Consider the following 15212-nt stretch of genomic DNA (forward strand, 5'->3'; position numbering starts at 1 on the left):
TCTTCGAGTCTTTCTTTTCTTTTTCATGGCTGGGGGGAGTAGTGCCGGTTCTTCTGTGCCTTCTCGGGGTAAGGCGCGTGGTAAGGCGGTGGCTGTCGGGAAGGCTACCGCCGAAAAGAGGGATCTGCCCCGGGGCCTGGAGCCAGGTATTCCTGGTTATGACTGGGTCAAGTGTGAGATGGCGGGGGTCCAAAGCGTCTTTCGGACCTTTCTTGATGTTAATAGGATCTCTAGGTCGTGTAGGGTTTGCGAGCCTTCTATCTCCCATATGATTCGGCTTGAGCCTTGTCAGGCTGATGAGGGTGTGTACATGGGGAAGTCTACTGACCCTCCCCATTTCTATATGTACCTGAGCTTTTTTAGGGATTTAGGTGTCTGCCTTCCTTTCACCCAATTTGAGTGCGATTTTTTCAACTTCATCAACTCGGCTCCTTGCCAGTTGTACCCCAATAGTTGGGGTTTTTTGAGGGTTTTTCAAGTCCTGTGTACAGTACTGGGGATAGAGGTGTCTCTTCGTGTCTTTCTGCATTTTTATCAACTGAAGCTAGGCGCTCCGCCTTATGGCACTTTGTCTTTGAATGGGAGTAGGGATGGGGGTTTGTTTACTCTCTACTCCCAATCATATAAAAACTTCAAACAAGAGTTCTTCCGGGTTGTCCTTGTGGGTATTGACCCCCTGGAGGACGGGGTGTTCCACTTCGGCGGCTTGCCGAAGTTTCCTTTTTACTGGTGTCCCAAGCCGTCTAGGTTTCATGGTCTGGGTAACCTGGAGCTGACGGCTTCAGAGGCAGCCGCCATCGAAAACCTTGCCGCGCTCCCTCGCCCGTTGGATTGCAAGCTCGTTCTGTCGCTTGCGAATTCGCCCTACAGGGAGAGGGGCTTAGAGAGTGAGTATTTTGTGTTTTGGTGGTTTACTAGGGTTTGTGTAATTTCCTTTTGTTGATGTGTTTCCATTTTTGTTTGCAGGCATTATGGGGAAAAACTTGTGGCGCGAGCTTAAGCACCGCTACAACATTACCGAGCTCGAGGTTCCTGAGCCTCCGGAGGAGGATGTTGCCCCCCTGAAGGCTAGTCGGAAGAGAAAGAGGGGGGGGGGGAAAGAGGCCGAGGGAACCTCAGTTCCTCTAGGTGCCGAGGAGGTGACCTCCAAGACCGCTGATGCTGATGCGGTGGATCTCACTGAGAGTCCACCACCCTAGGTGGCTTCTGAGGAGGTGGCTCAGATTGCTGAGCCTACTGGGCAGGCCGCCGAGGTGGAGGCCCGGACTGCCGGGCAGGCTGCCCGAGTTGCCAAGGTGGTGAGTATCGTCTTTCTCGGACTTTCCCTTTGCCTTTTGTTATGTTGTCCGGCTGTCCGATCTGGGTGATTTTTTGCAGGCAGGAAATACCGTTGAACCTGAGGTGCAGGCGGGAAATGCCGCCGAGCCTAAGGTGCAGGCCACCGAGCTGGTCGCCCAGGCTGCTGAGGTGGGTGGTGTTTTGTCTTCTTGTTTCCGTGGTTTCTCGTACATCACATTGTTTGTTTTTTGACGTGGGACTGGTTTTTTACAGGCGGGGCCAGGGGTCCCTAAAGTGGACTTTTTAGGTGCTAAGCGGGGAGCACCGTCCTCTGCCACAAATTTGGCACCGCAGGCAGGCTCGTCACAGAGGCCTGCCCGGACTCAATACCTATCCCATCGCTTTGGGAAGGGTATAGATAAGGTGCGGCTGGATCACGTGAGCGCCTCCGCCGACATGGATTCATTGTGGAGCGCGGGGGTGACTGCGGAGGGGTTCTTCCCTTAGGGTTCGTTGAGCTCCAAGGACCGGGGATTGATAGACAGGGTCGGTCCCGAGGACAGCCTTGATGCTGCCCAGGTCATGCTGCAGAGAGTGATGGGTATAGTGAGCCACTGGAAGCCTAAGTGGGGCCAACAGCGGGAGGATTTGGCTAAGCAGCAAGAGGACCTGGCCAAGTTGAGGGGCCGACTTCAACCTTGGAAGGAGGCAAACAAGATCCTGAGGGAAGAGAATAAAGCTCTTAGCGCAGCCCTTGGTGAGGCGAAGCGGCACGAGGCTGAGCTCCGTTCTGCGCGTGGCGACCTTGCCCGTGTGCAGAAGTCTCTTGAGATTGCATTGCGATCCAATGAGGCTTAGCCTCTCAGGTGGGGGAGCTGCAGGAGCTCGTCGCCTTCACTCGAGGCCGCGCTCGCTCCTTGGAGGATGAGGTGACCTCTAGTCGTGGCCAAGTACGGACTCTGGAGGACATTGTGACCTCTCTGAAGGGCGAGTTGGCGGCGGCGGCTGAGGAGCGCCTCTGTAACGAGGTCATTCTTGGTGGCCGTGAGGACGAAATTGCCACCTTGAAGGCGGAGCTCGTGGAGCTGGTGGCGGGGAGGGCGGCCACGGACAAGATGCTCGCGGAGGTCAAACGCTCCGTTGTGGTTGAGCACAAGAGGGGCTTCCAAAAGGCTGCTCGTCAGGCTCGGCTTCTTGCTCCCGGATTCGACTTTTCTTCCATACATGTGGAGAAAGTTGTCCGCTTTGGGAGGCTAGTCAAGGAGGACGATGCCGACGACAGTTCTGGCGGGGATGCTTCAGCCTAGGCCGCCTTTGTAATAGCTGGATTTATTTTTCTTTGGCTTGAATTGATGTACTGAGTTTTGAGAACTTTGTTTGTATATATATTTTGCTTTATGTTGTCCGTATTTGCGTTCAATTTTGGCTGTTCGTGCTGTTTGAGGCACATGTTTGGTGTCTGTTATATGCTTTTGTATATGGTGATACTTCTGCCTTGAGTTGGTGAAGTCGAGATTCGAGGTCGGCCTTAGTTTTTGTTTAGTAGGACTTTTTGTGGGAGTTCGAACCCGGCCGTAAATGAATGTGTTAAGATTCGTATTCGACCTCGAATTTTGACTAAGTAATTGTTGTGAAAGTTCATAAATGACCCTAGACTGGAGTCAAGGTCCGAATTCGACCTTAAGTCGGTCGTGCCAGGGTTTGAATTTGACCCCGGTATTGAGAGTGGGGTGTGCTTTGCCAGAGTTCAAAGTCATCCTCAGGTTAGCGGTTTGGACTCGACCTTTAACCTCGACCTTTATCGGGAGTGTCGAGGCTCATATTCGCCCTTACACTTCGATTTTGAGCAACTGATTGATTTTATTGTGGTTCGGATTTTACCGATTTGATTAAGGTTTGGGTTCGACCCTGAAAGTGTCGAGGTTCGTATCCGACCTTGGGCTTTGGTGGGGTTCGGGTTTGATCTTAGGTTTGAGCAAAATGATTTAGCTAAGGTCACAAAATGATTTAGCTAAGGTTCGAACTCGACTTTTAAGCGGGGACATCGAGGTTCATACCGACCTCGGTTTCGAATAAAACGAAGTTTTTGGCGAGGTTCGTATTCGACCTCGCATCCGGACGCTGTGGTTCGTACTCGACCTCATATGCTAGGGGAGGTTCGGGTTCGACCTCGGACTTCTGTTTGGGTGAACGTTTCTGTGAAGGTTCGATGACCTTGATTTATTGGCGCCGAGGTTCTGAGCCGACCTCAAACCGGAGAGTGGTGAATTGGATAGGTTGTCCGTATCCGCCCTTAAGTTTAGGGTCATGTATGTTTCGTCACGATTTGAACTCGACCTCAGGTATACGGCGCGTACTCGGCTTTTAACGATAGTGTCGAGGTTCGTACTCGACCTTAGGTATACGGCGAGTACTCGGCTTTAACGATAGTGTCGAGGTTCGTACTTGACCTTAGATTTAGGGTGGTGCGTGTTTCATCGAGGTTCGAACTCGATCTCGGATATGTGGTTCGGACTCGACCGCCGAATAAGTTATTAAGGTTCGAACTTGGCCCTTGACAACAGCATCGAGGTTCGTATTCGACCTCAGAATTCGAGTGAAGTGATTTGATTAAGGTCCTGAATCGACCGTTAAAGAAAGCGCCGGGGTTCGTACTCGACCTCGGAAATGTCAAGGTTCGGACTCGACCTCTAATTTGGGATATGCTATTTAGCTAAGGTTCGAACTCGACCTTTAACGATACACTCAAGGTTCGTGCTCGACCTCAGGTTTGAGATAGATTATTTAATTAGGGTTTGAACTTCGACCTTAGACAGAAGCATCAAGGTTTGTACTCGACCTCGGATTTGCTATTTGATTACGGTTCGGACTCGACCTTTAACGGAAGCATCGAGGTTCGTACTCGACCTCGGAAATGTCGAGGTTCGGGCTCAACCTCAAATTTAGGATATGCTATTTAGCTAAGGTTTGAACTTTTACGGTTCGGACTCGACCTTTAACGGAAGCGTCGAGGTTCGTACTCGACCTCGGAAATGTCGAGGTTCGGACTCGACCTCAAATTTGGGATATGCTATTTAGCTAAGGTTCGAACTCGACCTTTAACGAGAGACTCAAGGTTCGTGCTCGACCTCAGGTTTGAGATAGATTATTTAATTAGGGTTCGAACTCGACCTTAGACAGAAGCATCGAGGTTCGTACTCGACCTCGGATTTCAGCGTTTGCACAATTAGAGTTTGTTTTCGTCCTTTAGGTAATCAGGAAAATGAAAATATGAGATGAGCGAAGGGAGTAGTTTTATTTATGGTGCTTGTGTGCCTCGTTAAAAACCCTCTCAATCAAAGGCTGAGGCGGGAAAAGAGTGCACAACTTTGTTCACACTGGAAGAAGAAGAGAAACTTAAAAACTTAAGGAGCTATGGCGGGGGGATTCCCCTTGCTTTGCTTGCTCGATGAGGAAGTCTTCAGGCTCTCGGCATAGCATTGCCGAGCTGTTTTCTAATTAGCTTTCACGGAGATGACTTTACCGTCCTTGCTCGGGAACTTCATGGTGAGGTGTGGGGTTGACACTACCGCTCCGAGTTGGTTCAAGGTTGGCCTCCCGATGATGATGTTGTAGGAAGTGTTGGCTTCCACGAGGAGGTACCAGACCATGACCCGCCTTGTATCCGGTGACGTTCCGAAAGTTGTCAGCAAGTCTACGTATCCCCGGGTGTGAACTCGCTCTCCTGCGAAGCCGACGAGGGGCTCCGTGTGAGGTTGGATGAGAGAGTGAGGGACATCTAGTTTGAGGAACGTTGGCCAGTACAGAACGTCAGCCGAGCTTCCTTGGTCGATGAGTGTTTTCTGCACTTTCCAGTTGGCTATCTCCACAACGATGACCATGGGGTTGTCCTGGTTAGGGTTGACGCCGACGTAGTCTTCGTCGGAGAAGGAGATCGGCGGTGAGCTTTGGTGCGGGGCCGAGGTGGTAGAGTGGACGCAGTTGATGCTCTACAGGTGTCTTCTTTGGGCCGAGCTGCTGGCGCCTCCTCCTGCAAAACCACCTGCAATCGTGTTGATTACTCCCCGTAAGGGAGCCGACTATGTTTCCTGACTTATTTCGGCCTGTACCGCGCCATTAGCATTTTGTTGGGACCCTGTGGGTAAGTCTGTGCGAGCTCCTGACCCGCGGCCTCTCCCGCGTCCCCGGCCTCCAGAGCCACCTCGGGAACCTGGCTGTCGCTGGATGTAGTGGCCGAGGTGGCCTGCCTGGATGAGTTCTTCGATGCGGTCCCGGAGCGTGCGACACTCATCAGTGGTGTGGCCGTAGTTCCTGTGGTACCGGCAGTGTTTGGACTTATCGGCGCTGTTGGGGGTGTGGCTGGGTGGTGGAAGGGCTAGTAGGTTATTGTTACTGGCTTCTTCTAGGATGTGGACTCTCGGGGCGTTTAGGGGAGTGTAGAAGTCATACCTCCCGCTTCTGTTGGCTCTGGCCGGCTTCTTGAATTGGCTGTCATTATTAACTTTTACCTTATCTTTGTGGCCCTGTTTCGGTTTTGCGGGGCCCTTCCCGCGAACTTGGTCGCGGAAGGCCGAGTGCTCTTCCATCTGAATGTAGCCGGCGGCACGGGCACGCAGCTCATCCATGTCGCGGGGGGCGTCGCGGCATAAGCTGTCGACGAACGATCCGGGTTTCAGTGCCATGAGCATGGCGTGCAGGGCGACCTCCAGGTTTAGATTCCGGATCCGAACCGAGATGTTGGAGAAGTGCTCCATGAAAGCTCGCAGAGATTCATCATCGTTCTGCCTAAGGTTGGCCAAGGCGGCCGAGGTTGTGTGGTGAGGCCGGCTGGTGGCGTATTGTGCCATGAATCGCCGCACCATGGTGGCAAAGCTGTCGATGGATCCGGCTGGTAGTTGGGTATACCAATGAAGCGCGGGTCCCTTGAGTGAGGTCGGAAAAACCCTACACAATATAGCGTCGCTGTTAGTGTAAAGGTTTACCTGAGTTGTGTATGAGTCGATGTGCTCGTCGGGGTCCGTGGTGCCGTCGTAGCGGGCAAGGTGGAGGGGCTTCCACCCGCGGGGTAGCGGGGTCTCCATGATGCCATCCACAAAGGGATGACGGCGGAAGGGTTCTTGGCCCTCGGAGACGTGGGTGGGGGCCCTACTGGTACCCTGCCCTGTTCTGTGCGTTGATGCATGAGACTGGTGCATGGCAGGTCGTGAAGTCGGTGCCTTAGTCGTCGCTCGGGATTGGGAGGCTGAATGTGTCTCCTCCTCATGATCGTCACTGTCGTGCGAGGGTTGATTAGAGTGATGTCGAGGTAGCTGGGCGCGGATGCGCTCATTCTCGGCGCGTAACGCTGCGAGGTCTGCTTCATTAGCGGTTCGCATTGCTACGAGGTCATTCTCATGTTGGGTACGCATGTTATGGAGGTCGGCGTCGTGCTGTTGTCGCATCTGCTTGACTTGGTCGATCAGCCGCCTCAGGGTTGCAGCGTCGCTGTCCATGGTAGTTGAGTGGCTCGCGTCGTCTGTTGCTCGTCTGATGTGGCTTCTAGTAGAAACCATGCAGGTGGCCGATAAGAGTTGTCTTGATCGGCCCCACGGTGGGTGCCAAATGTTCTTACCGGAATTTGGTCGTAGGGGTGATCCGTCCAGTAAGATCGGTGAGCCTCCTTTGCTTGATGTATTGGTGCTCCAAGATGGGGGAGGTACCTGCAAAAGAGACTCTGATGCCAAAGTTAGGGTTTGCATGAATAATAGTCTCATATATATAATGCACGTACCTTAGGGTGGTTTAGGTTTGCCTTGGGCCTTGGGCCTGAGATAGGGTATGTTATGATATGATATAGTTGAAGGGCGGATCTGGTCTGGGGCGAGATCCTCGGGTTCGAGTGTGATTTGCTCAAATACCGGGCTGACGTCGCGTAGCGCGTGCCCGGGGTTGTTTTGTATTGTTAATCCGGGCTCGGAGCCCGGGTGCGAAGTACAGTTAGTACGTATATATACTATAATTAATTTTTTTTTTAAAATTAATTCTTATTAAGAAATATTTTTTTATCATAAAAGAGAATTAATCTCTTTTAAAAGTTTGAAAGACATCAAATAAATAAATATTTTCTCCAAATCTATATTTTATACATATGATAATTTAAACATATATATTTATTTTGTTATAATATAACTTTTATCTTTTAAAATATATTATTTTTTAGATAAAAAAATATGTATGTGTTAAATAGTAATGGGACAAGTGCCCCACTGTTCACAATGTGAATCCCTCATTAGCATAGCAGGTATTTCAGTTTAATTAAGTTTTGAGTTATATAATTTCACACACACAAAAATTAATATGCGGATGTCTTAATTTAGTTAATTTTTTAGTTATATAATTTCAAATTATATATAACTTTATAAATGTTTTAAAAAAATTGTTGTTTAAAATAATTATATTCAACTCAAGTAAATTAAAATATCAATAAAAGGACACGTGATTTGAAAACAAAAATAACTTACAAATGTTTTTTTTCATGTATAATAATATTAGTCTTATAAATTTAAGATATGTTTTTGATGTCCCAAATTTAAAAATATTTTTAATTTTTATAATTTTAAAATTTTTTATTTTAGTTCTTTAGATAAAAGTGATAGATTGAGATAATTATTGATCATTAGTTATTTTAATATGATATTTTTACTAATATGTAAGTTTTATGAAATAGTATTTGAAAACTGTATTTATGCAAGTTCCTTAAGAAAATTTAAATATAAAAATTAAAACAATTTTTTTGAAATTAAAAAACTAAAATTTTAATTTTAAAATTTAAAAAATAAAAATAAATTTATTTTAAATTTGATAATAAAAAAATATATTTTAAAAAAGAAAAAAAAAACTATGCCAAAAATATATAGCGTAATTATTATAATTTTTGGGTGCAAATGAATTTGAATGATTGGGGTATCCAAAATGATGAAAATATGAATCTGGGAATGTCCCATCTAAAGAACTAGAAAGTACAAAACTACATGGGGATTGATCAAAAAATGAAAATTAATGTAGAGTGGAGAAATTAAAATGGAGGGACGCATGCATGCATGCGTTCGTGGACAGTGTCTGTGGTGTAGTTGAGCTTTATATTTGACAGAGACGTTGCATCAGACAGTGTTTTGCTGCATATAATCGAAGGCCATGCACATGCCCACGTACCATGCATTTAAGGAACCTGTCTCCTCTCCTGCCTCTAAGATAAGATGCACAAAACATATCATATCTCTTCCCCCCAATATCTTACTGTTTATACGTTTCTAATAACAAATCTTATAAAATCTAAATCAACTATTGCATGCTCCCATGTCTATATCTATTTATTTTGTCACTAACTCTTTTTTCATGCCATTTTTTAGCGTTTTAATTTTACAATTTTTTTTTTCTGTCATTCACTGTTTAGATATTAATCCTGCTTGTCGTATACTGTTATTATTCTAAAATATTTTTACATATAACGAAAATTAAACACGATATATTTTTTTTAAGTAAATCATATCTACGGTTTGTGAATTCAGATAACTAAGCGATGTCGAAATTTTACAATTTGTTAAATAAAATTGGCCTTTGAATGTGAGTTTTGGATTTAACTCAATTTTATAATTTAGTAATTTGTCATGTTTATAGTAGACATGAGATTGAGACCGGATAAATAATGGGTCACCTATTTTTAAATGATTTGGGATAAACAATTTGGATTGGTACCGGTGACAAGAGATTTGGATTGCTTAATAAGTGGTTAGGGATCAAATTCTAACTCTTGCGAATGCAAAAAAAATTGAAAAATTCTTCGGTACTATTACATTTTGGGTGGTTTTGGAACCTTTCTTACGTAGCATAACTATAATGGTTAAGTAACGCATATCGTGCCAAGTCACTTACATGAATAACAAACTTTTAGAAATTACAAAATAGTCCTTTAAGTGATAGGTTGAAAGTTTAGGATTATTTGTATTTGTAGTTCTGTAGTGGTGGCTTTACGATAGGTAGAGGTTTCAACTAGTTCATTGTTGTCGTAGAGTGAAGTACTCAACATTGTTGGCCTACTTTCAGGGTTTAGGGTTTGGCTTTCAAGAAGGTCATTTTTATTGTTTTCGGCTTCATTTTCTTGGTCGACTTTCAGGGTTTAGTGTTTGACATTGATTTTGTCCTTCGTTCTCTTCGTTCTGTAGCTTCATTAGTTACAGGTTTGCACCATTTCATTGCCATCGTCGTTCATTGTTGCCGTAAACGTTCTTGGCCAACTTTCAAGGTTTAGGGTTTGGCTTTCAAGAAGGTCATCTTTATTGTTTTCGGGTTCGTTTTCTTGGTCGACTCTTAGGGTTTAGGGTTTGACATTGATTTTCTCCTTCGTTATCTTCATTCTGTAGCTTCATTAGTTACAGGTTTGCACCATTTCGTTGCCATCGTCGTTAACTACTCCACGTTCTTCCTTTAGATTTTGGCTTCCAACTTTAACTTTCGAGAAGGTAATCTCCATTCATTGTGTTCCACTTTCAATTTCATAGGTTATTCAAAAAATTAATCACTTATTTGGAATTGTCTTCTTCCTTTAGGTCGGGTTTTGGAAAAGGTAATTTTGATTGTTTGGTAGTAGCGCTATTCGACATTGATTTTTGGTGAAAAGGTAATGTTGTTTATTTATTTTTTTATGTTACTCTCTCTATTATGTTATGAGTTTGGGGTTTTTTGTTTTAAATTTTTTGTATAATTAGTTAACAGAAAATGAAGGTTGTGGTGAAAAATGAATGTGTTTGCACTATGGCTTTAATGTGTTAGTGTTATACTCTGTTTTTTTTTCTTGTATAAACCTTTTTTGTTATACTCTGTTTTTATTTGAATTGTATTTGTTTTATTTAATGAAGGTTGCATTTTGTTTTCACATAAGTAGCTTTTTCCTTAATACTATGGTTTAATTTTAATATATACATTTATTTTGGTTTAACTGTATGTATTCTTTGATAGATTAGTTATTTGAAATTCATGTTATGGTATATATTGCAGATGAATAATTGTGATAGAGAACCAACTGTTAATTTGGGTGATGATAAGGATTTAAGTAATGATGTTGTTATACTTGATGACAATGATAAAGATGGTGTGAATGATGATGTTGATGGAAAAGTTGGTGAAGAAGAAAATGTATTAACTAATGAATTTAAAAGAATAGCTGATTTGATAGGCGATGATATTAAAGGTTTAGAATTTGGTAGTGAAGACCATGCTTTTGAATTTTATACTGCATATGCTAGGTGCCATGGGTTTGTAATAAGGAAAGAAGATATACATAGAGATATAAAGGGAAATGTTATCAAACGTCTTTTTGTATGCAATAGAGAAGGTCTGCGAAATAAAAAACACTACTTGAGGGTGGATAGGAAAAGGGAGCATAGGCCCATCACTCGTACTAATTGTCAAGCTAAGCTACGTGTTTACCTTGATTATAAAACTTCTAAATGGAGTGTATCTTCATTTGAGGAAACTCATAATCATTATGTTACCCCACCCCATGATATCCATCATATTCCTAAGTACCGTGTACTTTCTGATGGTGATAAAGCTCAAGTGAATAATTTGCATTCATTTGGTGTTAGAACTTGCCACATAATGGGATATTTATTATCTCCAACATGATATGATTAAAAATGGGGATGTGAGTGTTACATTAAGCTATTTAGAAGGCAAGGCTGGTAATGATCTAATGTTTTATTCAAAATTTCAAACTACAAATGATGGTAAATTGAAGCATTTATTTTGGGCAGATGGATGTAGTAGATCAGACTTCCAATGTTTTGGTGATGTACTTGCATTTGACACCATGTACAAAAAGAATAAATACAACATTCCTTTGGTAATTTTCTCTGGTTGTAATCATCATTCTCAAACAACTATTTTTGGTTGTGCTTTGTTGGCTGATGAAACTACTGAGACTTATAAGTGGGTGTTGGAGACTTTCTTGGATGCAATGCATAATAAATATCCAAGATCAGTTGTTACAGATGGTGATGGAGCTATGAGGGAGGCCATAAGACAAGTATTTCTAGATGCATCACATCGTCTTTGTGCATGGCACTTGCATAAGAATGCTTGTGAGAATGTTAAGATTTCTGTATTTTTATCAGATTTTAAGACAGCTATATATTCAAACTTTACTCCTGATGAATTTGAATCATATTGGAAAAAGATAATTTCAAAGCATGGTCTTGTTGGAAATAAGTGGGTTTCTAAAACATATGATATTAAGCATTTGTGGGCTACTACTTATTTTCGTGATAATTTTTTTGGCCGCATAAGAACGACTTCTCAATGTGAAGCGATAAATTCAATAATCAAAACTTATGTTAGGAGAAAAAGTACTATAATGGAATTCATAGAATGTTTTGACCAAGCTTTAAAAGAATATAGGAACAATGAACACATTGCAGATTTTAAAGATTCTTTTGTTGAACTAGTGTTGACTACCTCTTTGTATAACTTTGAGCGTGAGGCTTCAAAGATATATACCATGGAGATATTCAAAGAAGTGAAAGGAAGAGATAATAGTTGCTGGGGCATTGAATGTTGTTGAGCGAATACAAAATGGAGACCAATTGTTGTTCAAGATTAACATGTATTGTAATCGTATGAAAGAAGTCAATGTTGTTTATGATACAGTGAAGTGTAACATAGTTTGTGAATGTCACTTATTTGAATCTCGTGGAATACCCTATGCTCATATTTTTGTTGTTATGAAAAATGAGTACATGGAAAATATTCCTCAGAGTTTAATTTGTAGAAGATGGACAAAGACAGTAAAGACTGATTTATTATGCTCAGATACATTGAAAACTTCAGATGTGATGAAAAATGGTCGATTTGGGGTAGTTTCTGTTGTTGCTAATAGGCTTTGTGATATTGCTGCAAATAAAAGGAATTTATTTACTCAAATTAGAGATGATTTTTTAAATTTGGCTCATAAGTATGAGAAAATGCTGGATGGAAGTCACAATAACATGTCATGTGTCAACGAAGTTGGTGATTTGATGGTAGTGAAGACAAAAAGGGCTCCAAGAAAGAAAAGATTTGGTGGTAAGAAAAGACGATGCAGAAACTGTAATAACAATGGCCACACAATTAGGAGATGTTCAAAATTTGTTGGTTCTCTTGACATGAATCAAAATAATGAAGACAATGTATCAATTGCAGAATCCATTGATGATGACAATGTAATCTTATTATGTTTGACAATTAAGTTTTGTTTTGTGTCCTTACAAAAAAAATTTAAATAGTGATACAAAATTCTTGCTTTTTAGGAGAAGGAAGATCCGACACATGATGATGATATAAATGAGGTTGTTGATATTTTCTAAAATTTATTCTTATTATGTTATTTACAATTTATTTTGTGTTAGTATTTGTATTTCTAATGTCTAATTTTATTTCATTTTATTGCAGAATGCGAAAGACAAGAAAAAAAGAAATGGATCAGAAAAAACAATTAAGAAAGTCAAAACCTCTAATGTAGAAAAATCAATTGTGTGCTTTAATTTGAAATTCTTTTATTTTTTGTGTTGTTACTGTTTGAGTAATTTTCTTTTGGGTTTAACTGTTTATTCGTAGAAGCAATTAACAATTGCATCAACAAGTAGAGCAACACCAGTAATCCCTAAAGTCGAAGTTGTGGTTCCTTCTTTTCCCCCTTATAGTGGAGTTAATTCAATTTATCCCCCAGGAATTTTTATTCCACCTTCATTTTCATACTTGTCATCCCAATATATTACACACAATCAAGGCCTATCTATTTCAGCTAATTCTCATTATCCAGTTTTTACACAGCCTGAGGTTTGATTTTAAATTGTATTTAATTTTGTAGGTATTTTTCAGTTTTGTAAAATTTTTAAATACTGACCTAATTTTTTTTAATGCAAAAAAATACAATGCATAATGTCAGTGGTGGTTTCGATCTATTGAAATAATTTGCTTCAACAAACAATTAATAATGGAACTGAAACTGGTTAGTGTTTTTACAATGTAGGATGAATGCAATTGGTTTGTTAAATTTTATAATAAATGAATTTTAATTATTGTCCTTTGTTTTAATAATGTTCTTTTTTCTTCAGGTGGTATTGCTGATGATCCTTAATTTTCAGAATTTTTCAAAAACATGGTTGATGAGAAACAAAAGAAACGTCCTTATGTATTCTTTATAATCTATAATTTATATGCATGTTTTGGATGTTTTGAGGACCAAATTATATATGAATATTAATTTAATTTATATATTTTTTAAGTTGGTAGTTTTATTCCCTAGTGTAGGCCATTTTATTTTATTGAATCTGAATGTTAGACATTAAGATTAGTTTCTTTTTAAAGTTAAAAAAATGTTGTGTGTATGTCAATTGTAACCAGTTATTTTGATTTTTTATTACTATTATTGAACTTAAGGCAGCAACTGAGTCTAATGATTTACGTAATGCATAAACTTACGAATTTGAACTTACGAATTTGAAGCGAGTTATGAATTTGAACTTACGAATTTGAATTGAGTTAGTTGGGAACAAGAAAATAAAGAATACATAAAGTATAACACTTCCATGGAACAGTGGGACCTTTAGAGCTCTGTTAAGAAAGGCAATTATAGTGATGAAATTAATGACATTAGGATCAAAGTAATGATCTTAGGTTAAGGAATTTTAAGAAAACACTAAAATCTAAAATAGTTAATCTACATATAGAATTTTGGTTTTTATATCGAAGTCAAGTGCTTCTAGCATGAAGTAATTTAGTATTTATTATTTATAGGTATGTTAAAAAAAGTTAAAATATATTTCAGTTTTTTTATCTAAGGAAATTGCAATCCAAACGTAGCCCATTTATTAATTTTACATGGGTCAATTTTAAGTAACCCAATTCGAGTACAAAAATTACTAAGGTGGTGTTTATATATATATGATGATCCAATTATAATCCTAAAGCCAAAAAAGATAAATGTCATATGGGCCTACAAGACCTCATAATCCAATTATGTAGTGTCTTGGTTCCGCTTGGGTGACGGTTTGGTATTAATCTTTATTAGTAATTAGAAGTTATAAGGTATCATCGTTTCAAAAGACCAAAACCCAAACCGTCAAACACAAGGTTTCGTGAAATCTGTGTTTTGTGTTGGAGAGCAATGGCGCCAAGAAGACAAACACCGATTAACGAGATGGAGACTTTAGGGTGGTTCGTGACGTTTCATCAGGAAAAAAAAAGGTAATTTTATGATTTTGTTTATGTTTTTAAAGTTATTTGCTTGACAATTTTTAGTTTTCTTCGTTAGCCTTTTGGAAAAGTCGAGGAAGACTTCTGGAACAATTTTAAGGACGAAGTGGGTGGCATCTGGACAGTAATTGATCAAAACAAAAACAAACACGAACTAAAATGTGAAGTCGTCCGTGAAGAAGCACTACTGACAGATGGAAATCTAATCCCCAAGGATCCCTTTGGAAGAGGTAAGACCAAGAAGGGTGAAGGTTGATCTAAGGAGTCTCCATTGTACATACTTGTATAGTTGATTTCTTGTACTTTGTATATGGTAGATACTTGTATAGGTATATTTTTGCCTTTGTATTTGTGAGGCACTTTTCTCCTTTTAGTAGCTATTGTATATTGTTTCTAAGGTAGGTTACTTGAGCACTATGACTCCATTTAACCTAACCTAGAAATACATTCTTTTCTTAGTTTTCTAGTAGTAGGATTGGGAGTGGCATTAGCAAGCTAGAGAGTGGCATTAGCAAGCTAGAGAGTGTTACTAGCAATTTAGCCAAAAGGTGGTCTTAGGCTAAAATTTACATATTGGACTCATTTTACTCCTAATTTTTCATAGATTTGATTTAGCTAGGTTCCATTCACATTGAATGAACCTAACTAAACCAAATTAACCATTT

At 40.7% G+C, this 15212-nt stretch overlaps 1 protein-coding gene across 1 annotated transcript; it reads left to right on the forward strand.

Annotated features, from left to right (window-relative positions):
* The first annotated feature begins 8720 nt into the window (after positions 1 to 8720).
* On the forward strand, positions 8721 to 12658 carry LOC145951710 (protein FAR1-RELATED SEQUENCE 5-like). Its single transcript, XM_083063592.1, has 3 exons — positions 8721 to 9385; positions 9480 to 9776; positions 9864 to 12658. The coding sequence occupies exon 3, from the start codon at positions 10943 to 10945 to the stop codon at positions 11873 to 11875; it is 933 nt and encodes a 310-aa protein (XP_082919718.1). The 5' UTR covers positions 8721 to 9385; positions 9480 to 9776; positions 9864 to 10942; the 3' UTR covers positions 11876 to 12658.
* The last annotated feature ends 2554 nt before the right edge of the window (positions 12659 to 15212 follow it).

Source organism: Cajanus cajan, chromosome 9, assembly GCF_000230855.2.
Source record: "Cajanus cajan strain Asha chromosome 9, NIPB_CcT2T_4, whole genome shotgun sequence".
NCBI classification, from domain to species: domain Eukaryota; kingdom Viridiplantae; phylum Streptophyta; class Magnoliopsida; order Fabales; family Fabaceae; genus Cajanus; species Cajanus cajan.

What these genes read in the sequence shown, in the direction of transcription:
- LOC145951710 (XM_083063592.1), top strand. Translation starts at nt 10,943, where the DNA reads ATGATTAAAAATGGGGATGTGAGTGTTACATTAAGCTATTTAGAAGGC.